The 23,075-nt window shown below is 44.3% G+C and overlaps 1 protein-coding gene across 3 annotated transcripts in view; it reads left to right on the top strand.

Moving 5' to 3' along the window:
* CPVL (carboxypeptidase vitellogenic like) overlaps positions 1 to 23,075 on the top strand; it is a 106,684-nt gene that overhangs the window by 58,118 nt on the left and 25,491 nt on the right. For all 3 annotated transcript variants that reach the window (XM_080664378.1, XM_080664377.1, XM_080664376.1), the window contains exons 8-11: positions 4,937 to 5,059; positions 5,619 to 5,750; positions 8,440 to 8,535; positions 10,065 to 10,238. In XM_080664378.1, the coding sequence (XP_080520504.1) occupies positions 4,937 to 5,059; positions 5,619 to 5,750; positions 8,440 to 8,535; positions 10,065 to 10,238 (525 nt within the window). The remainder of the gene's footprint in view (positions 1 to 4,936; positions 5,060 to 5,618; positions 5,751 to 8,439; positions 8,536 to 10,064; positions 10,239 to 23,075) is intronic.

The raw sequence follows: 23,075 nt of genomic DNA, 5'->3' as shown, positions 1-23,075 counted from the left end.
AGGTTTTGTGGTTTGCAATCTGTGTATAAAATTCTCTTCAAGGCATGTTCCCTTATTCCCTCTGATCGCCCCCATGCGGGGGAGTGGCTCCACCATAGTCTGTGTTTGGGGACAGCTAGAGGACACGGCACTGGCGTGACTCTCCCCAGAGGGGCAGCCCACCTTGTCTCCCACTGGGGACATGGAGAAGTTCTTATCATCCCCAAGGGACTTCTTCAAAGAGACTTCCATTTCAGCTGGAGTGCCTGGGATGTGGGGGTGGAACAGGCAGAAGGGTGTAGAATGACCCTGACCTTCCTCAACATACCAGGGCTGAGGTTGATAACTCCCCCTTTTCCACTGGCCAAGCAGAGGGTAGGAATTAGGGGCTGTGGACAGTGACACTGTGTGTGTGTCCGGGTTGAGGTGTGTCTCATTTCAAAGGCCATTGCTCATTATCACCCATAAAGTTGCATGCTTCATCATAAAATGCATACTTAGAAGCAAGGCAGAGAATGAAAATGTATTAACTGCATTTTTTTTTTTTACAACTGAACTTGAGTAAGAAATGTAGACCACTGAGAGAAGCTTAAACAATAGTAACTGCTAACACATGTGAAATTTCTGTAAGAGGACATTGTTTCCATTATAGTATTATTCTTTGACACGATTTTTTCTTTCTTCAGGAGGAGCTGATTAAAGCTTGATTTTAGATATGAAATGTTTTTTTCCTCCCTTAAAAGTCACGGGGTGCAGGGATATTGTAAGTCTGCTACGAATATTGTTGAAACATGTAAGAAGGGAGAGATTCAGACGGAATACACAGTTACAAGTTTTTTTTAAAGTCCAATTTCATTGTGCTTTTACACATCTGGATAATTAACCAAGCATTACATTCTCCCCAGACTATTTTTACAAGTACAATGTGCTCTTAATGTGATTTCCATTAGGCTGTTCCAAACATCATTTAAGAACGCAGAAAGATCGCAGACCAAGATTCAAAACCACTGCTCCCCGGTGCTATGGAGACCTTGTTCTCTCCTGGGGAACATAAAAGACAGAGCTGAATGCTGAGATCCTTCTGATGTAACAAGGAAGGCTGGAGGCTCACTGCTGCTTTAAGTTCTAGCAAATATCAGCAGATGCAGACACACCCCAGTACCTCTGGTCCTTGTCAGAGGTGAGCTCTATGAGCTCTCCAAGAACTGTGCTGGGAATCACACCTTGAGATGTCTTTCTTTATATATATAATAATATATATATTATTGATTTTTCACAGAGAGGAAGGGAGAGGGATGGAGAGTTAGAAACATCGATGAGAGAGAAACATCGATCAGCTGCCTCTTGCACACCTCCCACTGGGGATGTGCCCGCAATCAAGGTACATGCCCTTGACCAGAATCGAACCTGGAACCCTTCAGTCCACAGGCCAATGCTCTATCCACTGAGCCAAACCGGTCAGGGCAAGACGTCTTTCAATATTAGAAAGGAATCCAAAGGGCAGACGAAGATCCTGATGTGTTGATGGCCAACCTCCTTTGAATTATTGTGTCAAATATAAATGTTTCTGTGGCTGAGTTCCCCATCTGAAGGTCACTGCTGAGTTCTAAACTAATAACGTGCCCAGATACTTTCTGGTCTTGCCTTTCTGCTTTCCTTTTATCATCACTTTGATGCCGTTCTGAGCCTTTAGGAGGCCAGAGCCTAACCCAGTGGTGGAAGGTTAGTGTGAAGTCACAGACTTCAGGGGCCCCCGTGGCCAGCTGCTGCCCACATTGGTGAACGCCAGTGTGAGATCAGAGAAACCGCAGGGCCGGTCGCTGTGCTGGTTTGCTGCCTTTGTCCTTGTAACAGGCAGAACTCGGAACAAAAGAAGCAAGAGCTCATAAAACTACAGAATCCCAAGTGCAAGTCCCGAGGGGCTGTTTAGCCCACCTCTGAGCCAGCAGACAGCCCCACCTAAGTTCTTCCTCCCAAATAAAGGGTTCTATGCTATCTATATCTCCAGAAAAGGGAACAGTGGGCAAAATAAAACAGGATTTATGGTCTGGTTGCCTTTTTGTGGGCCCGTGGTGATCAGAGAATCATTAAATTGAGAAATAAATAATTGAGGTAGAATAAACAAGTCTTATCTTGCAAAAAAAATAAAAAATAAAAAGAAGAAACATGTGTCAACAGCGGAGCCAAAATAATTGCAATTTCACTATACTGTTTCAGTCTGTTTTCCATAAAACGATCCTGTAATTGTCTTCTGTGTGACAGCCGGAGTCGCTCAGCCAGTGGGATGATTAATGGGGATGGCAGTGAAGGCTTTGTCACACTGACACGGGCAGGGAAGTGTGTGATAGTCATTAGGAAGGAAAAACGCGGTAAACACCATCATGGTCAGGTTAGCCAATGTGACTGAACATCGAGGAATCTGTTTTAGATGTTGTTACAGAACTACCCACCTCACTTCTCGTTTTCCAGAAGTGGCCAGCTTAGCAGGCATGTCGTGGATAAGCCCAAGGTTGAGCCCCCACTTGGGGGACCAGACACACGTAATCTATTCCAGGTCTATTGACTGAAAGATGATTTGATGTGAGAAATGGGGGCCGTGGAAACAGCCAAGCCTGGATAGAATTCCAGCCAGGCATGTGACGGCAATGCACAGGCCCTTGTTTCCATCATTTTAAACTATAGGAAGATAAGGTTAACCTTATTTAGCTTAAATTAAAGTAAGTGGAAAAGCCTAGTTTTTAATAGATGCTCAGAAATTGAGTGTTTGTTCTTAATTTCCTGCCTGGATAGATCCCAGATACTCATGATGGTCACAAGGAGGGAGGTGCCCTAAAAATCTGGCTGCTTTGGCCTACGTTTGTCATCACTACCTGATTAGCAAGTTAAAATACATACCCTTCCATCTCAGAGGGAGAGGTGTTTTATTGCCAGGTTTTGTAACAAGACAGCAGGCAACCCCTCTGAGCCTCAGTGTCCACATTTTGCAATGGGAACTGTGCTATCTCCAGCATATGATTATGGTCTGAGATAAATGAGAGCTCCCCGTCTTTGAACTACCGGCCCCCGGAGAGTCTTGGAAATGTTGTGAAGGGTCTGTGGACTCAGATGTACCCACATAATGCCTCTAGTCTACTTGGAACATATGTGCATTGCTGTGCTTCAGATGCATTAGGTTAAACCAAGACTCATTCAACAACTGTTTATTGAGCACTAACAAATAAACAGCATCAGGCAGAAACAAGGAGACTGATATCCCTGTGTTCACTGACCTTTTAGTCTGGGTGGGGGAATAACAATTCAAGATAAATAAGTAAAAGAGTGTTAGCAAGTGATAAGGAATAAGATCAAAAAGGAGAGAAGGGTACTAGAAAATGTAAAAAAAAAAAAGGAGGTGTGACAATTTCACATACACACACACATACACACACAGATATATTGATTTCAGAGAGGAAGGGAGAATGAGAGAGAGAGACAGAGAGAGAGAGAGACATCATTGATGAGAGAGAATCATCAATCAGCTGTCTTCTGCATGCCCCTTACTGGGATCGAGCCTCCAGCCCCAGCATGTGCCATGATCTGGAATCGAACCATGACCTCCTGGTTCATAGCTCGATGCTCAACCACTGAGCCACACTGGCCAGGCAAAAAGGAGGTGTGACAATTTTAGATAGGGTGGCCAGGGAAGGCATCCCTTAGAAGGCCTCACTGAAGGAAGTGAGGGAGTTAAGCGTGTGGATATATCTGGAAGACCATTCCTGGTGGCGGGAACTGCTACTGCAAAGGCCAGGGGAGGAGCAGTGATCATCACAGTGATGATTGTGGTCCCACACGGGCTGGAGAGGAATGAGCAAGAGGGTGGAGGGGATCATGTTAGTGAAGTGACCAGATCACGTCAGCCCTTATGTCTCGGGAAAAACCCTTTGCTCTTCCTCTGAGGGAAGTGGAAAGTCCTTGGGTTTGAGCAGAGCATGGCATGATCTTCTTTATCCAGACCACTGCCCTGACAGTAGCCTGGATAAGGGGAAGGGTGAAAGCAGGGGACAGTTAGGAGGTTACTGCGACAGTCCAGGTGAGAGATGGTCTACCTGGAGCAAAGCGGTGAAGTGGGGGTGTGAGAAGACATGTCAATGATAGACTTTCGTGGGGTATCAGAGAGCTGAAGAATGGCACCTGTTTTGGGCCTAAGCAGTGAGAAGGTCAGAGTTAATGTGAATGGAAAGGGAGGCTGCAAGGAGGGCTTGGGATGGAGCTGCATTTTGAACAGATGAAGTTTAATATTAAGCATGTAAGTGGAAATGTCAAGAAGGCGACGTTTGGAAAAAATGCAAGTTGGTTTTAAACTATTACTGAACTCATAGTAGCCTTTTCAGCACACTCTTAAAAGCAGCATTCTTATTATGTTTGTGTCCACGAAATGTTTTGAAAATGAAAAAGAACCTTATACTGGAAAAGGTTGGATATAGAGGTGCGTTCAAGTGACAATTTTAGTGGCCAATAAGTAGTATTTCCCTTTTCCTCTTCCTTTAGCACATGCTGATGTCAAAACTTGTGTCATTATACAGATGTTGAGATCTTAATTCTGGCCTTGAGACTTTTTAAACAATAAACCTTTTAATGGAACTTTCTGGTGAGAAAAGCCCTATGGAGAAGAATTGTGTTCACTGGTCCATTTTTCTTTACTGTTTTGAAAGAAGATGAAAATGCTCACTTATTCCATGTTCCTGCATTATTTTTGTATGCTCCTAACCTGTGACGTGCGTGTCACTGGGTGCAACCTGGGATGACAAGAGGAGCAAGAGACAGCGCTCTCCGCTGTGTGGAATTTGCACTGTGCGGCTAAGAAAGTGTGGTATGGCTCAGGTGGAGATACTGCTGTGATTGCTACTGAATGAGCTTAAACACATAATTTTATCAGCATACATTTCTGATGGTTCATTTTAGCATCTACCCTTCTCAGTCTTACGCAGGCAAGTATGTGCCGGCCATCGCACACTATATCCACACGCTCAACCCCATCCTGTCGGTGAAGATCAACCTGAAAGGAATCGCTATTGGAGATGCATATTCTGATCCTGAATCAGTAGGTGTCTCCTTTTCCTTTCTGTTTTGTTCCTTAAGGAGAAACAACTCCCTTTAATTTGATGGAAGCTCCTCTTCCCTTAGAAATCAAACTAATAAAGAGAAATCCTGTTGTGTAGTTGATGTCTAATAATTTCGATCCTCTAAATTTCCCCAAATGTTTTAAGGTGTAGGGGTGTGTGTGTATGTGTATGTGTGTGTGTGTGTGGGGGGGTGTTTTTTGTGTATATGTGTGTTGCATGTATATATTTGTGTGTTACGTTGTGTATATGTTGTGTGTTATGTATTTGTGTATTGTGTGGGCATGTTTGTGTGTGTGTGTTCAGCATGTGTATGTGTGTGTTGTATGTTTGTATATGTTTGATGTGTGGTATGTGTTTGTATTTGTACTGTGTATTGTGTGGTATATGGCGGGGTTGGGGGGGGGGTGTGTAATTGTCTTGCTTGGCTAATTCCAGCCCGAGATGGACAAATTACAAAGGGCTATTTCACCAAGCACATGGGCTTCCCTAACTTCTTCCACGCCCTGTGGCTCTTGTGTTTGTCTCTTTTCTCCTCAGATCATAGGGGGCTATGCATCATTCCTGTACCAAATTGGCTTGTTGGATGAGAGGCAGAGAAAGTACTTCCAGAAGCTGAGTGAGAAGTGCGTGAATTACATCAAGGAGGAGAAGTGGTTTCAAGCCTTTGAAGTGAGTCCTGGGGCCCACGTGGCCCGGAGCAATGAGAACCATCTGAGGGGTCCCGGAAGCACCGTGCTCGGGCTGTTTGTTGTTGTTAGAGAAGGTGTATCTGTTATGCCGTCCAAGCTCAGGAGGGAGACAGTGGCCTCCTAATGAAGAAAAGGATGGTGTGGGTTTCTTTGAATTTCCTGTGGCTCTATGTTCAACCTGAGATCGTGTCTTTCATTGACTGTCCTGATTTCTTTAGACGCCGCGTGGCCCTGAAGGCATGCCCTGGGTGAGGAATGGAGGCAGGCAGCCTGGCATGTGGACCATGTGCTTCCACATCTGCTCTGAACCCTTTGACCCGCCCGATAGCCACACACAGGGTTTCAGCCCAAGAAGTGACCAGCATGTGTAACAAATGTCACATGTTCCTGTGTGCCAGGGACAAAGATGATAAAGAATGGTGATTGGAGACTTTTACCAAGAGCCTTTGGTATTTGTAAACATTGGCACATTGTTCCCCTAACATTGAAATTGAGAATCAAATAATGTGGTTATATTCTTCACCCTTGTTGTTATTTAAAATGTTAGACTATACGAAATATTAGGACACGGGAGGTTGGGATTGGTTTTGTTGTTTGCCAGTGCAGACGGAGATGAAGCTTAAGCAGTCTTTCTCAGGGGGTTTGCCACCTTTAGGACGAAGCCATCATGTAAGTGAGGCCCGGTTCAGTTTTGAGGACTTGAACCTTTGTTATCGGAAGCTATTTGTGATGTTTAGCTAAGGGCACTGTTGTTGTTAAGACCGAGGCCTGCTATTAATAGTCTTCTAGGCGCTGCAGGTCAGCTGGTTCAGATCAAAGCAGGAGGCAGACACACTTAGGGAGAAGGGGAGGAACATGAAGTTACGCTCCAGTCTGCACGTGGGTGCCAGGGCACTACCTGAAACCCCCAGGCAATGCCTGCCCTGCCAGGAATTCTGATCGCATTCAGCTGTGCAGCTGCAGGGGGCTCAGGAAGTCCCGAGCAGGATGCCAGCCGGCTCCCCTTTCTCTGTATCAGGACACCTGCTGTGGCTGCGGAATGTGGTTCAGAATTTCTTGTGCAATTTTAAGTATGAAGGAAGAGGGAGCTTCATGGGGACATGTAGGATCATTCTTTAATTCACAACAACAGTATTTTCCTTTTCTTAAATTCTCATCTGAGGATATTTTTTTCCATTGATTGTGTGTGTGTGTGTGTGTGTGTGTGTGTGTGTGTGTGTGAGAGAGAGAGAGAGAGAGAGAGAGAGAGAGAGAGACATCCATTGGTTGCCTCCCATTTGCACTCCAACCCAGGCCAGGGATCAAACTTGCAACAAGTACGTGCCCTTGACTGGGAATCAAACCCTGGACCCTGCGGTGTGTGGGCCAACACTCTAACCACTGGGCACACGGGCCAGGGCCACAATGACAGCATTTTCAAGGCCGGTTTTGGGCTATCAGTTGTGCTAGCACAAAAAGGACTAAACCTTTAGAATTTAGAATTCCTATCAAAGTTTACATCACGGGAGACCAATCTGCAAGTGAGACATTTGATGTGTTTTTGGCGAAGCATACAGGGATTAAACAGTGTCAAGAGCAAGAATATTTCGTAGGCCCAAAGGGATAAAGAAGGCAGAAAGACACTTGTTGTACGTGAAGTGAACTAGCAGTTATGGAATCCAGTGACCTTGTTTAAAAGTTCAAGCATTTTGTATATCCAGAGATAATGAGGAGATGGTACATGAGGTTAAGTAGCGTCTCTCCCATCCCAGATTCATCAGGAAACAAACAAAGAAAACACCCCAAACCCTGGAAGGTATGCGGTATCTCTCTGGCCACTGGTCCAATATCTTGAGTGAAGAATTAAAACATAAAGACTGTTGCTTTTGCAAGGGAAATAGATAAAACGATACTTAGGAAAGTCCGCAAGTAGTGGTCAAATGTGTTTCAACATTGGTAGTAGAAAGTGCAAGAAATCCCGAAACCCAAGAGGAAAGCACTGTCAGCATCGCAGGCCTAAATAATGAAGCCTGTTTGATGCTTTGCTCTTTTACAATGATTCCGTTCATCAGAGCTGGAGGGGAGGTCGGAGAGCATCTCTCCTCACACACGCACACACCACGTTCACCGATGAGGATGCTGAGGCCCGGAGGGTGCAATCAATTGCCCAAAGCCACATGACAGATGGTGGGAGGTCTAGGGCTAGAATTGCCTCCCCTCCCCAATTCCCACCCAGGACTTCTCCTGTGGTAATTTTACTGCTTTCTAGAAAAATCCTGGGGCATCGTAATGATTCTGTAAGATGTGCACGGGCCATCACTGGTTCTGTGTTGTCCTTCTCACATGACAGTGTTCTCTTGGGGAAACAGTTTTGATTAGAAACTGGATATCACAGGTCTTGACCACCCGCCTGAGTGGTTTGACAGCAAATGATTTTGATTCTTTTTCAAAATCAAATCCGTTCTGGAATATAAGCTCCACAAGGGAGGACTTTGGGTCTGTCCTGATCGCCACTGTTTCCCCAATGTCTAGGACAGTGTCTAGCCCCGAGGAGATGGGCAATAAGTGGTTGTGGAATGAAACAGTGCACAAGTGAAAAAGCCATTGAATAAAAGAAATGACAAATGCCTGTATAATTTTTCCCACCCTGACGTGGTTCTTCTTTCTTTCTCCCCTCTCTTCTGATCTAGGTGATGGATCAACTACTAGATGGTGACTTAACAGATCCTTCTTACTTCCAGAATGTTACAGGATGTTCTAACTACTATAACATTTTATGGTGCACGGTAATGGCATTTAAAAATACCACGATAGTGTTTGCTTAAAACCTTTGGCAAAATCAAACTTTTTAAAAAGAATTTTGGAAATATTATAGTTGACTTTATACTAGACAAATATGCCCAAACTGTATTGCATTATTGGGTCTACTAATCTATAGGATTCCCTTTCCCCAATGTTGTAAACATTATAATCTGACCATTGAGACTGTGTGATATTCCAGATAATTCAGAACAATCTCTGATTAACACAATCCTCTCTCCCATCCCCAATGACCCCAAAGAACTTGTTATATGGAAGTTCTTTTGTGACGGACAGAGGCTGGGACTGCAATTCTAGGCAGCAGGTCCCTAAGTTCCAAGCCTGCAGTGAGTTTTTGGAAATGCCCACATTATTTGTTCTGTACTTAAGACAGTTTGGATAACCAAAACTGCCAAAGCCTTTATGAAAATATTTGCTTTGCCTTACTTAAGATGTTTCTTGCATTTAATACAGGCCTCACTTTGAGCTCTCTGGAGTATTTCTCAAAGTGTTCAAGTAGTTTCTTTCATTAAAGTAGGCCAAAGTTGATGTCTTTTGGGTAGAATTAATCAAATAAGACAAAGTGAGCCAAAGTGGGGATTTGGGTAGTATATTCTTTGTCTAGTGTATATAGCAATGCATTCTGTCTGTAAAATTGCCTTATTCATGAACTACTTTGTAAATAAAATATAAAGCTAACATCAATGGAATTTTCCAGCTTTGTGGTTTTAGATTTTATCAAGAGGAAAACATATGGTATCAAAAGAGAAATAAAATTTTTAATTTGATTTTTTCAAAGTAATAATTCACAGTTAGCAAAAACTGTTGATGATGCACAAAATTGTTTACTTCAAACTCTGACAGTTTTTTATCCTTTTGAAACTTTTTAAAACAGCTTGGAGTCCTTTTATTTTAGTATAATGGATATCAGAGACTTGTATACAATATTGTTTTAAAACTAAGGCTCATGGATAACTTCTTTAGTGTTATGTGCCTCACAAAGTATATCATCTGTTTTTACACTCTATATGTACCCCTTAAATTATGGTCAGCCGATTATTTGGCAAAGGGGACTTTAGCAAAGAGGACATGGGAAAGAAATCCTCAGTTTGTGACCCACTCGCCGTCACCCTGGGCCCATGTATTCCTTTGATCTTCTTCCCATAGGTCCTCCAGCAAGGAGGAAATTAATTCAGATCATCTCACCTCTTCCATTTCCCTGTATTTACCTCCAATGGATTGTTCATTGGAGTTACAGATTGCAAAAGATGCATTTCCATAAAGGAAAATCCAGCATTTACAAATTTGGTATTGGTTTCAAGAGTATCATTAGATCGTCCAGATTTGTTGTTAGTGAAATTTAAATTAACTCAAAACCCCCAAGTTAAAATTTTCAGGGGTGAATAGTCATGTCTTGTCTTGTTCCTTGTGGTGTAGGTTATGAGAAATTTGAAGCTTTGATCAAATGTGGGCTGTTCATGTTCCCTAATATCTTTCGGGTGCCCCCTTCTGACAGGAACCCGAGGACCAAAGTTACTATGGGCAATTCTTGTCCCTCTCAGAAGTGAGACGAGCCATCCACGTGGGGAACCGGACTTTTAATGATGGATCCAAAGTTGAAAAGTACTTGCGAGAAGACACAGTGAAGTCAGTTAAGCCATGGTTAACGGAAATCATGAATAACTACAAGGTGAGAAAGTTACTTCCGTTACTATTTTAGGAACTTTTCAGATTGCCCAGAGCAGAGGGGACTTTCTTGGATTTGTCAGTTGACTCCTACCGTTTTCCTTCTTTACTTTTATGATGTTTTACAGATATAAATAACAACCCCTTCATTGTTAGATTTCTTTCAATGAAAAGTTTTGTGGTTTCTTCCTTCTAATTAACTCACATACCCCGATAGTTCCTAATGTGAAATTCTCCTTGGCACATGCCACCTCTCATCATTTCTTGAGAAAATATGTCATTGCAGAGCTAAAAGGATGAGCCAATTTTTGCTTATTGTTTGCTGTATAATATTAATCCCAGTGAAGTCAGGGGTAAATGGAATCAACTGATTACTCCAAAAATGCATATTGTCTAATAATTGAATTAATTCATGTGGCTCCAAAGGCAGTTTTCTTTTTTGTAGCCACATTAAGCCAAACACTGCTAGGCTGTCAGGTTGAAACAATGAATGAGAAAAGGTTTCTGTTCGGAGGTGTGGAAGGCCTACCACTATGTTATCTGATTGAGGTGTTTTGCCTGATTTGCTGCTGGAGGTACCAAAAGAAAGTGAAATTGTGGAAAGGAAGCCCTGAGGGTTCAGGAAAGGAGCCGTGGACTCTAGGACTCTCACCAAAAGGGTGGACACCGTGAGCAAGTGCCATAGGGAGGGTCATCCTGTGCATCCCCTCCCCCTTCTCAGTTCTGATCCTCCAGGGCGGCTGTCATCTGTCCTGGGCATGGTCTATGGGGCATCTGTGCAGGATAAGTGTGTTTACACGATAGAGGAGACCACCAGTGAGGCAGTCCACTTCCTCTCTATTTCCTGGCAGAAGCAAGAATAATCCTATATAATAAAAGGCTAATATGCAAATTGTCCCCGCCACCGGGAGTTTGACCAGGGGGCGGCTGGGGGGGGGCGGGGCAGCCAGCCAACCTCAAGCATCCCCTTCCCCCAGCCAGCCCAGCCCAATTGGCCCTGATTGGGGTGGGCTAACCAGACCCCATCCATGCACAAATTTGTGCACCGGGCCTCCTGTTTGGAATAAAAAACAAACAAACACACACACACACACACACACACACACACACACACAGAGCAGCCAGTAGCCAGCACACTTTTGTGTCAATTAGAAAAAAAAGGCAACCTCTCAAGATACTTTATTCCCATCTGTCAAAAATTATCCTAATATACTGCCTTTATTTGAACTAAACTCTTTGCTGCCATTTTCTACCACGAAAAATACACATTTCTACAATGTCTATGTCAGGAATAGTATCCCGTGGGATTGTTCTGTGCACAACCTTCAGTATTGTCCAGATTTATTGTCTGGCTAAATGTACAATTACTAGATTGGGTTTTGGAATATGCTAGACCTAGGAGGCCCATTTTCTGGTCCTGCCTCTAGCACAGAGTTTGAGTTCCTAGACACACAACCCTTTTTGAAAATCATCTAGCGTCAATGACATGTAGAATCTACAACCCTATTACAAATCTGCAGAAATGGGTGAAATACTTTCTAGGACAGTCATCTTCCCTGCACTCTCAGACCGTGTCATCTCTGCTGATCTTGCCACACTTAGCACTTAGCTGTACTGCCATTATGGACTATCAGTTCAGCACTAGCCTGGAGAAGATGACAAGAGAACGAATGAATGGAAACCCAGTTCTATAAATCAGTGCTATATCAAAATTATCTCTACCAGCCCTGTTAGTGTGGCTCAGTGGATTGAGCGTCCTCCCATGCACCAAGAGGTCACTGGTTTGATTCCCAGTCAGGGCACATGCTGGGACTGTGCACTTGTTAGTAGGGAGCGTGCAGGAGGCAGTCAATTGATGTTCCTCTCCCATCAATGTTTCTATCTTACCCTCTCTTTTCCTTTCTCTAAACATCAATAATTTTTTTTAATTATCTCTTAATAAACTTGTCAATGATCCATCAAATTATTAAATCAAAGGAGCTTATCATTTGCATTTTCAAAACATAAATAATGGGCTACAATATAACATTAAGGAATGCCAAGTGGTGTTTCTGAGTGGAGAGCAGATAAGGAAGTTCCCATTACATTTTTTTTTTTGTGTGTGTGTGCCCTTGGGAGATACATGTTCTCACTGTATAAACTGAACTGGAACATGATTCCTATCCCAGGCAAGTGAGGAGAGTGTATATAATCTGCTCACCTGTGAGTGGCTCATTGCCATGGAGTGTGTAATGGATTGATAAAGAACACATTGGATAAAGATATGTACACATCTCTGTCCATGTGAATTCCAAATGCAAGCAGAGTATTTTCTAAACGTTAAAACTCTGGCTGAGTTGTCAGCAAAAGAGAACAGATTAGTGATGCAGATAAACCGTGTTTCCATAAAGAAAGAGAACAAATTATTCAGTCAATCTGAGTGCCCACCAAAAAAGTGGCGTCTGCTCAGACAGACTGCATACTCATTGCTCCGCTGGCAGAGCCACAGGGCAGCGAATATCTTTGGCTTGTCTGTGATGGTGGTGACCCTCAATGCATATGCAATGGAATCAGAACAATGTAGATTGGCTTAAAACATTAGTACCCTCAAAGTGATATGTATGTAAGACTCAGTGCTAATTTGTCATAGAAAATGGTGCACACATTTCTATTCCTGGGAACCTGGAAGTCTTTTTCCTGTGCTAGGTTCATTTCAGCCAATGCGGACTATCTCAGATGGACAGGGGAAGGCCCTCCTCAGCTCCTGGGAACTGATGGAACTCCTGTGGCACCTCTGGGTAGACTGTATGAAAAATAACCCTCTTCTTGTAATGACCTCTAGGGGATGTGTACTCAAACTGTCTCTACTCAGTAATTTCAGACGTTTGGGTGGTAAATTGCAATATCATGTTAATAATTTCCAAAAGAACTAGAATGGGAAATAATCTGCTGGGCTATTGGGATTCTTCATGATTCAATCGGGTCACAATATTGTCGGGATTTTTAGGATTCAGCGGGGTCGTAGAACATGGTAGTTAGGAGTGTGGGTTCTCAAGTTGGTTATTCTGAGTTTGAATGCTGGCTCCACCATTCACTGGCTGTGTTCCTTTGGGGAGAATATTTAAACACGTAGCTTCAGCTTCTCCATCTGTGAAATGGGAATAATGATAGTACTTACAGGACATCTCTAAAACCTAAGAAATGCAACTCATTCTCCCTAAGAGCTGTTGGCTTTGAAAACCTTGCTCTTTGTAGAGGTCCCCTGGTCCTTAGTCCTTTTTGATATAGAAAGTATATTGTTCTTGCGAAGATCCTTGCTAAAGGTTCTGAATGTTTTTAGCCTCCCTTTCTTTGTCTGGTTATAGTTATTTCTAAAAATATATGGGCTATAGTTGCAAAGACATGAGAATGAGTGTCAGTGTGGGTGGGTGGGGTGGGTGGTGCATTTGCTGTGTGAAACCTTTATTTTAACAAATAGGAGCCACAGCTCTATACAGAGAGGCCATTTTGGAATCAAAGCAAAGCACTGGCCTTGGATTTGAGGCTGCCCCCATTTTTACGTTGTCTGGAAGCCCACTGCAGTTTTAGGGGGTACCATCTCCAAGTGCCAGTTTTTAACCTCCACATGCCTGTGAGTCAAAAGGTTAAATTGCCCTGGGGTAGGACTCAGTTTGCTGTGTTTAAAAGTTCATCTAGTCAGGAAATTGTAAATATAAAGTTACATTTCCCTGTCATTTATCATTCTGCAGCTCATTAAGTTTCCACTAATTGCATCTTCAGAACTCGGGATCTTACTGTTTTCTCAGCTTCCCCACCAGACTGAAATCTTAACACCCAAGTCGTTGGAGTTTTGTTTACTTGTCCGGGGCTAGCAAAATGGTCTTCATTTAGAAACGGGCAGTTCCTGATAAAAGGAGGCGACTTAGAAGTTTGAGAGATAAATACTTCTAGTAAAACTAACTCATTTTTGCAGTCATTCTAATGGCTTGTGGCATTTTCCTTCGTAACATCACCTGATAGCAAAATGTCAATAGCAAAAGTGGCCAGGAAACAAGCCTGTGTAAGTGTCCAGCATACCAAGAAAACGTTAACGCTTACGTGGGCCTGATGCCTCAGCGGCTCAGCTGGAATTCAAGTGCCCATGAAACCGTGACGGGAAACCCTTGGCTTTGTTGACTGTAGGCTGATGTGATCACTTTCTTCCAGAGCCTTTGAAGGCCATGAAGAGAATGCCAGTGCCATGCCATGAAAAATGTCTGGGGGGAGGAAGTGGCTCCTAGTGAAGCATAACGGAAGAGAGGAAGCTAATCCTGGGACATTTGTTTTATATACTCAGAGCCCATAGATCAGCCAGGGCCACTTTACGGGCAAATAAAATAGCGTACCTTATACTGCAGGGTGCTTGGTGAGGTCATTTTACCTGCTTCAGTTATAATCCAAGTGCAAGAGTGGGGTTAGCTTTTTTTTTTTTATGAGACATACTTTTGGACTTTATTGATTTGTAAGCATTTCAATGATTATGGGGAAACAAGAATACCCATATATTATGAAACAGACTTTGATTTCATCCAAACTTGCCATGCTTTTGACAATTTTTCTTGTCTGTCCTTTAAATTTATGTTGGGATGAAATGTTCAAAGGAGAACCAGGGTGTATTTTTATGTTCTCTGATTTTTTTTAAAAAAAAAACCTTTGATATTATATTCTGCCATGTGGATCAGTTTGTTTTAAACTGCTTTGCTTGGTGAGCACTCCTATTATTTTGCAAGGGCTTTATTCTGTTGTTTGAAGGGACCTCATGCTCAAAACATTAGAAGGTGCATTTGTGATCTCTGGCAACAGGAAAAGTAGAATTTATTCTGGCGTCACCCAAATATGGCAGGGCGGAGGGTGGTGTAAGAAGAAAGATATTAAGTGGCAATACCATTTGCTATGCAGATTCTAGGGAACCTAAGAATCATTAAGTTAAGAAATGCATATATCGTTGCCCCCCTGTGTCCACTGGTTCTGCAGCCACAGATTCAATCAACCATGGATCAATAATATTCCAGAGAAAAATTGTTCTATTGTTGTTCATATATACTTAGGTCAATGATGATTGCATCTGCACAGACTATTTTTCATATCATTATTCCCTAAGCAATACAGTATAACAACTATTTACATAGCACTTACCTTGTATTAGGTATTATAAGTGATCTAGAGCAATTTAAATTGAACAGGAGGATGGATGCAAATATATAGAAGGGACTTGAGCATCCTCCGATATTAGTACCGGCAGGGGACACCAAGGAATGACTATATTTAAATTCAGTTGCTGTGAAATCCAACTGCTCTGAACCAAAGGCTATTGTATCAGTTGATTTTACTTTGAAAAGATAAATAGAGAAATGGTGGGGGGAGAGGGGAGAGAATTGCTTTCTGGATACAGTAAGGAGTAGTTGGCGTGTGATAAATTTCAGCACTCCGTAGTCGCCTCTCAGTCTATTCATCGTGTCATAGTGGAGCAGGATGAGGGCAGACTGATGCCACACCATTGAAAACGAGTGGCCTCCAAAGCAGTGTGTGCCACCACCCTCCCTGGGGGTGTGGGAGGAAAATAGTGCAGCCTCCATTTTTATTTCACAAAAGAAAACAAGACAAAAAGCTTTGCCCATGATTACTACCTGGATTGGCACTGGGGCACTTTTTTGGTCTGTATGTGAGAGTCACATATTAGAGTCACAGAGACAACATGCAAAGCCGGTATTTTGGTTCAGGTCATGGTCATCACCATTTGAGTCCATTTGCCCTGAGATGTGACTCCAGGTCCAGTGCTCTTTCCACTGCAGTTTCCTCTTCTTCCACCTGAGCACAGGGGACTGAATTCAGGGGCGGTCCGCCCTGGCTATTAGTCCAAAGGGGAAGGCATGTTCCTACCCTGCCCAGAGCCCGTGGGACCCAGAGTAGCAACCTCTAGGGCTCTCCCTGGGGGCTTTTCATCACTGGACTTGCCTCGCCTGATTTGTAGAAATCCTCCCTCTACACCCCTGTGTGGCTCCGTCTGTACCATCTACTTGCTGCTGATGAGAAGCTCCCATCTTCTCATGGGTAACAGGCAACACCACAGCACAGGCTTCGCGTACCGAATGGCGCGTGGCTGAGTGAAAGCCCGAACCTTCAACCAAGCTTTCTGAAATGAGAGAGCTCTGGGCGGGAGCCCCCACCTCCTCTGTCTAGATTTCCCTGTCTCCCTGTGCTCCTTCCACTCTGAATACTCCTGTCTGTTTCTTCAGCCTCCTGACAGTCCCCGTGTTTGTTACAGCGGCTTGCACAATCCTTTTGAGCCTATTTGACATTCTCGGGAAAGAATTGGGGGGAAAGGATGCTTTACTTACCAAACAAGGGGAAGTTGTGTTTGGGGGAGGAAAAGGCTAATCGCAGACTAATGGGGCGGCTTTGGTGAATAGCCCCATTGAGAGTGCAGGCAGAGGATCTTGCACCTGCTGATAGCAGGTTTTCCTGTGCAGATGAAACCCCAGAGGCCACAGACATCAGCTGGGCTTCTCTGTCGAATTCAGTAAGGAAAAGTAGGCTGTGCAATCAGGTACTTGCCTCCCTTCATGGGAGTGGGGTGACCACAGTGGCAAGCGTGTGGCAGTCTTTGAAGATGGCCCTTGCTGCGGCCTTGAAACTGACATTCTGACAACCAGGGGGGACTTCCACCTCCAGGGGGACTTGTGTGGGCAGCGGCGGGCCTGCTCCTGGGCACTTTCAGTTCCTAAACCCAGGGACAGACAACGATCAGAGGAGACCCCAGAGAGGTGAGAAGATCAGAAAAGGGCTCTGACAGCAGACCCTGGAATGAGAAGGCAGAGGAAAGACCCTGGAGTGCGCCTGGGACCTCTCTGTTCAGACCAGAGAAAAATATCACTCTGGGCCATCGTTAGAAATCAGTTTAAGTGTGCTATGCTAGGTGGTTAATTTTTCCTCAGAGATGCCTGGGCTGGAGTGATGGCTTGCTGGCTCTTTGCCACGCTGGCTTAGCTCCTTGTTCCCCTCTAAAAGCAACGAAATTATTTAGAGTTAAGTTGCAAGAAAGCAGGAATAATTTTCTTTGGCTGAAAGACATTATTTGTATAATCGCTGCACACACTCTCAACCTTGTTTTGCTCCATTCTCATTTTTCTTTGCTCGTCTTGGCAAAGCTAGCTGGTAGGCGGATGGCAGGCACATGGGGGTGTTTATGCCAAGTTCATTTTCTCTCTTTCATTGTCTTCCCTTTTCCTTAAACTTGGAGGCAAAACATGTCCCTTTGGAAGCACAACGTGGTGGCAGAAGTGACTGCTGTTTCCTTCAATGGTGGCATTAGTTTTCTACCACAGTCTTCTCCGAGTGGATCACAGGGATTGGGCTTCCCGAGCCTTCCAGCCCGATATTCCTGCACAGTCACCAGGAAGAGGGACTCCTGGGAGCCATAGGCAGCTGGGGCCAGGGGGCCAGGCATTGTCCGGGAAGGGCTAACAACCCTGCCTCCAGGCGGGAACATTTCCCGAACCTTATTGTGGGTAGTGGAGGCAGGCGAGGCTCTGCTTTTGCAGCTGAGCTGGTGAGAAGCCCCGGGGAATGGCCCTGGGTCGAGTTGGATGTTAGTGAAATTAATTCCCTTCTGCTCAGGAGAGCCCAGTGGCGGAGCATGCTAATTGCTTCAGGCAGAAAGGACTCCTGGCGCTGCTGGGGTTTGTAATAGAAGAATGATAAGTAAGGCAGGCGGAGGAGGAAGTGTGGAGGGCCGCTTGGTAGGAGTTTCATTGATTTAGCATCTGTAGGAAAAGCTTCTTTAAACCAATTTTTTTTTTTTTTTTTTTTTTTGGATTGGTGAACAGGAGAACATTCAAAACCAAGACAGATAGCGGCCAACTGGGAACGCCGGGCCGCCTGGAATAGCTTAGGCTGCTGTTCAATCATTTCCCCAAACAGGAAACCACAAAATATTAGAGATTAAGGTCACTAGATCATTGGGAAAAGAGCATAACTTTGTCTGCAAAGTATTATGATGGGTTGTAAATGGGCCAAAATATAAGCATAAATCTTTCGTCTAAAAGTGCAACAACAAAAAGCCTCGCACACAAGCTCGGTTTGCTTTCCCGTTGTGCTGAGAGACCAAAGCCTCCTCCTGCGGCGTTTCGGTCATTTTCCGTAAGGAGCCGCGCAAACGGGCAAACAGAGGGAACAGTTTTGTGTTCTTTTGATTTGGTTTAACAAAGAAGTTAAAGTTTCGATCAGTCAGTAGCGCTCACATGATTTATTTCCAGCCTTCTGCCTTGAGACGGGAGGAATGACATTTACAACAAAATGCACATTTATATACATTTCTGCCCCCAGCCCCTTCTTTCAAGAATCCAGTTGTGCGGGACCATTGAAAGGCCAGATGTCTCTTTCCCCGTTGAGTAGCATGTGGCACCCCCTAACTTACTCGGAGCCCAGATCTGAGTTCTGAGGGCATGGGATCTTTTTGGTTGAGTCTGCAGGTAAAGTGGTGAGCAGATATTGTTTTGCTAACAGTGGGCTGCTTTATATCTGCCCAGAAAATACCTTTGAAAGGCATATACTGTGCAAAATAAGGATTCAGCATCCTCTGATTCTGCTCATTAGGTCTCTACTGGGGAGAATTTTTTCTTGCTGAGAGAGGGAAATGTAGAAATCAACTACTAATTTATATACATCCAGAACTTGAAAAGTTTGTGGTTAAATGATTAGATTTTAGGAAGATGCACGTGAAACAGACTTTTGTTGACCTCTCCTTTAAGGAGAACTTAGAGAATGAAAGGGTAAACTTGCCTTTCCTCTTCTGATTAGTCATGTTTTGAAGAGTTAAAAAAAAATCTGGAGCATCACCAGGGCAGAGGTCACATTTTTCCCTATCTGTCCCCTGAGTGCCTAATCCTTAGGCGCTTCATAAATATTTGCTGCTGCATATCAAGTCGACATTTCATATGAACAGAGTAAACAAACAGACACAACGCATTCCTTACGTAAGTCATGGGCTCTTCTCCCACTCAGACAAAAGGCCACACTTCCCTTCCATTTCGGATGGAAGTGAACTTCAGCGGCCTGAGGATCCAGGAAGGAAATGAAATCAATGAACAGTGTTGGATTGAGACCTATTGATCTTTCTGTTTTGCCCACGACAAAGTCATGGATACGGAGAAATATTTTTCTGTTTGAAGAAAAGTAATAGCATAAGCACTGAAAAAAATAGCAACTGCCCTTGCACCTGAGGGGGTGGAGGGTACTAAGGAAGGGGTGGGGCTATATGTAAGAGGGACAGCTGAAGTCCAGGGTTAGTCACTGTGGCCCAGGAGAAACACAGGCCCAACAGGGTCAGATCTCCTGGTATTTGAATGCTGGCATCTAATTGCAAAAACTGTGCCACTCTGTAGACTCAGTGGATAGATCTGCAAGGCCTCAGGCAGCCAATTTAAAACCTCTGCACTCCACAATCGCAATGTAATTTTTAGATTAATCTTCATAAGGAGTAACAAAACCATTGATGAAACCCTGCTCTTCAAGTTACAGGACATTTTTACATCTCGTATCCCATGTGGCCCTCATAACAACTCTACTACGTAGCTATTTCACTTCATGGAGGAGAAAGTTAAGGCTAAGAGTGAGTAGATGCCATGTCAAAGTCACCCCCGAAGCACTGGCCCTGGAGGCTGAGCCAGGCCTGGGCCTCAAGTCTTCTGTCTGCAAGTGTGATGCTACTTTCCCAAGGCCCTGCTATTTGTTTTACCAAATTTATGACCTCATGCCATTGTGTTAGAATTCTAACTCCTTACTCCTAAGTCACAATTGTAATCCACAGGTGACATTTCTTTTGGAAATTAAAGCACTTCAGAATAGCACTTTGAATAGCTATGTTGAGCTCTTTAAATGTGGTGACAATAATAATAGCCAGCATTAATTGAGCACTTACTGTGTGCCTAGGATGCAAAGAGCTGTACATGCATTATATTATGTAATTCTCTCAGTGACTCTCTGTCCTATGTTTCCCTTATTCCCTTTTTACAGATGAGGAAACTGAACTCTAGACAGGCTGAGTAATTAATTAAGGCAGTGGTCAGCAAACTCGTTAGTCAACAGAGCCAAATATCAACAGTACAACGATTGAAATTTCTTTTGAGAGCCGAAAACTGACTTCTGCCCATGGGCCACGAAGTTTCAATCGCACTGTACATGCTCGCCCGCACGTGGTATTTTGTGGAAGAGCCACACTCAAGGGGCCAAAGGGCCGCAGTTTGCCGACCACTGAATTAAGGTAATCTCATTAGTAGGTAGCAGTGCTATGATTCAAAACCCAGACACAGGGCCTGTGCTTCTAACTATAAACATGCATCCTTCATTTCAAGGAGTCACACTTATCATTAGGTTTGCTCCTTGCATGTGGAATTACAAATACAGAATACACCACCTGATCAACGTGTTCGTTCAGGGCAGTGACTTGGGCAGGGACAGTGACAGGGGTGGGCAAACTTTTTGACTCGAGGGCCACAATGGGTTCTTAAACTGGACCGGAGGGCTGGAACAAAAGCACTCCATCCATGGAACAAAAGCATGGATGGAGTGTTTGTGTGAACTAATATAAATTCAAAGTAAAGGAGTGGAGGGGAGCCGAAACCGGTTTGGCTCAGTGGATAGAGCGTCGGCCTGCGGACTGAAAGGTCCCAGGTTCGATTCCGGTCAAGGGCATGTACCTTGGTTGCGGGCACACCTTGGGAGGTGTGCAGGAGGCAGCTGATCGATGTTTCTCTCTCATCGATGTTTCTAGCTCTCTATCCCTCTCCCTTCCTCTCTGTGAAATATCAATAAAATATATTTTTAAAAAAAAGAAAAAAAAAAAAAAAAAAGGAGTGGAGGGGAGAGCAAGAGAACCGGATAGAACAGCCGGATCGGGCCCGCGGGCCGTAGTTTGCCCACGGCTGGCTTAGAAGCACAACCTTTTGGACTCGGGCAGATCTGAACTTGAATCTGTCACCAGTTGGCTCACGTCCCTGCACCTCTGTCTCCTTGTATCTGAAAAAAGGATAACTATCACCTGCCTTCTGGGGGTGTTATGACATCGTCATGGATGCAAAATGGTTAGCACACTTCCTGTAACATAACAAGGGTGGACGTATTCCATTATTATTCAAAATGTCCTTTTCAAAGCTATGCTTTTACCATACTTCCCTAGCATTTAAATATGGGGAGATTCCTTGTGATTTTGAATCCCATGCTTCAAAACTGTACGTTCCTTTAAAAAGAGTACTTTGTGAACTTATGGCTCTGACTACCAAGAAAATATTTCTGAGATGCTATACCCAATGTGTGTAAAAGTCCCAGGGAGAGAGGTGTGTTATTTCAGGAGTTTGAATACATAGAGTTCAGGTTTACCCTGGCTGGATTCCCTCCTCCCATAGGCCTTTGTCCGAAAGAATGAGCTTGGCAACCAAGTATTGAGCACAAAAAGATCATCCATACACACTGGGGGTTTATTTTAGAAGAAGTGCTTTGTTGAGTCAAGTCATTATCAAATGATCAACCTGCCTAAAAATGAAGAGGACCTAACACGCACTGGGCTCCCAGTTTGTATCAGGCCCTGTCCTAGGAGCTGTATGCACATTACCGCATTCATCCTCACTGCAATGGATGTAGGTCTTACCATCTTCATGACCAGAAAAGGGAACTGAAGCTCAGGGAGGGTAAGCCACGGGTCCAGGGGTTCCCTGTTCTGCATGCTGGGGCCTGTGTGCACTGCTCTGATGGTGCATGGGTTTGGATGGCATGCTCTTAGCAACATAAACAGTTCTGGTTACTTGAAGCATGAAAGGACTTGATCAGAAGACATGAGAGGTCACGGAATTCACAGAAAAGCTGAAGAGCTGGCGTGAAGAGGAAAGATAGGGACTAGGAAAAAATCTGAGCAGATTCATCGGGGAGGCCTAGCTTAGGTCACATGCTCATCCCTGGCATAGAAGAGGCGGAACTCTGTGATTGACAGCTCCACTAGGGCTGTATCCTTTGAGGGGTTGGGAGGCCAGTCACCAGGAGAAGGAAGAGTGGACCTGGGCAAGCCACAGCAGCAGTCACTCTACAAGATTGCAGAACACCTAAGGAGAGCAACTGACTATGCCTTGCAAGTGTCCATCTGTTCTACGGGGTGCCAGGCACTGTGCAAGGGCTGTGCATGGACTGGGTGCTCAGGGCCCCAGCCTCCTTCTCCAGGAGCTGATGCTGCCCCACAGCTGCTTCACCAAGGCCACTCCCTGCAGACGTGAGACATCTGCCACCAGCTGAGCAATGCCCTTGCACTCATCCTTGCCCATAGAGCCAAAGTGAGAAATGATGCAGCTATGTCGCCGGACTTGGACAAACAGGCCAAGATGGCTTCTGAACTGGAGATGCAAGGTCTGTCATGCTCAGCCAACTCTCAGTTTCCAGGGGCACCAACCACTTAGCTGTGGGGAGTCAGTGCATGCTTGTTGGTTCAAAGGACTTCAGCTCTTTTCCTGAGGAGTTCCAGGTACAAGTTTGCAAGTCGGGACCTAGGATGCATTCTGGCACCTTGCTGTGTCACAGTTTCCTAAAGCAGAGGTGAGCTCTGTAACACTTTCATCCCGACCTCGTGTAGCAGAATGAGCATAAAGCCAAGTGGACATGAAAGCACTTCAGAAAATAAAGAACATCATAAAAATGCTTTTCTCATCTCTGTTATTTGACCGCCCAAGAAAGATGCTTGTAACCCAGATTGCCTAGTTGCTGTCTCTTGCAAATGCTTGAATTCTGGAATGAGTCTTTAGGATCAGCTGTGAACGATCTGCAGGTGTGCTTTTGACTTAGC

This window comes from Plecotus auritus, assembly GCF_963455305.1.
Source record: "Plecotus auritus genome assembly, chromosome: 4".
Classification (NCBI taxonomy): Eukaryota; Metazoa; Chordata; class Mammalia; order Chiroptera; family Vespertilionidae; genus Plecotus; species Plecotus auritus.
Note: the sequence above shows the minus strand (reverse complement) of the source record. Positions and strands in the feature narration are given on the sequence as shown.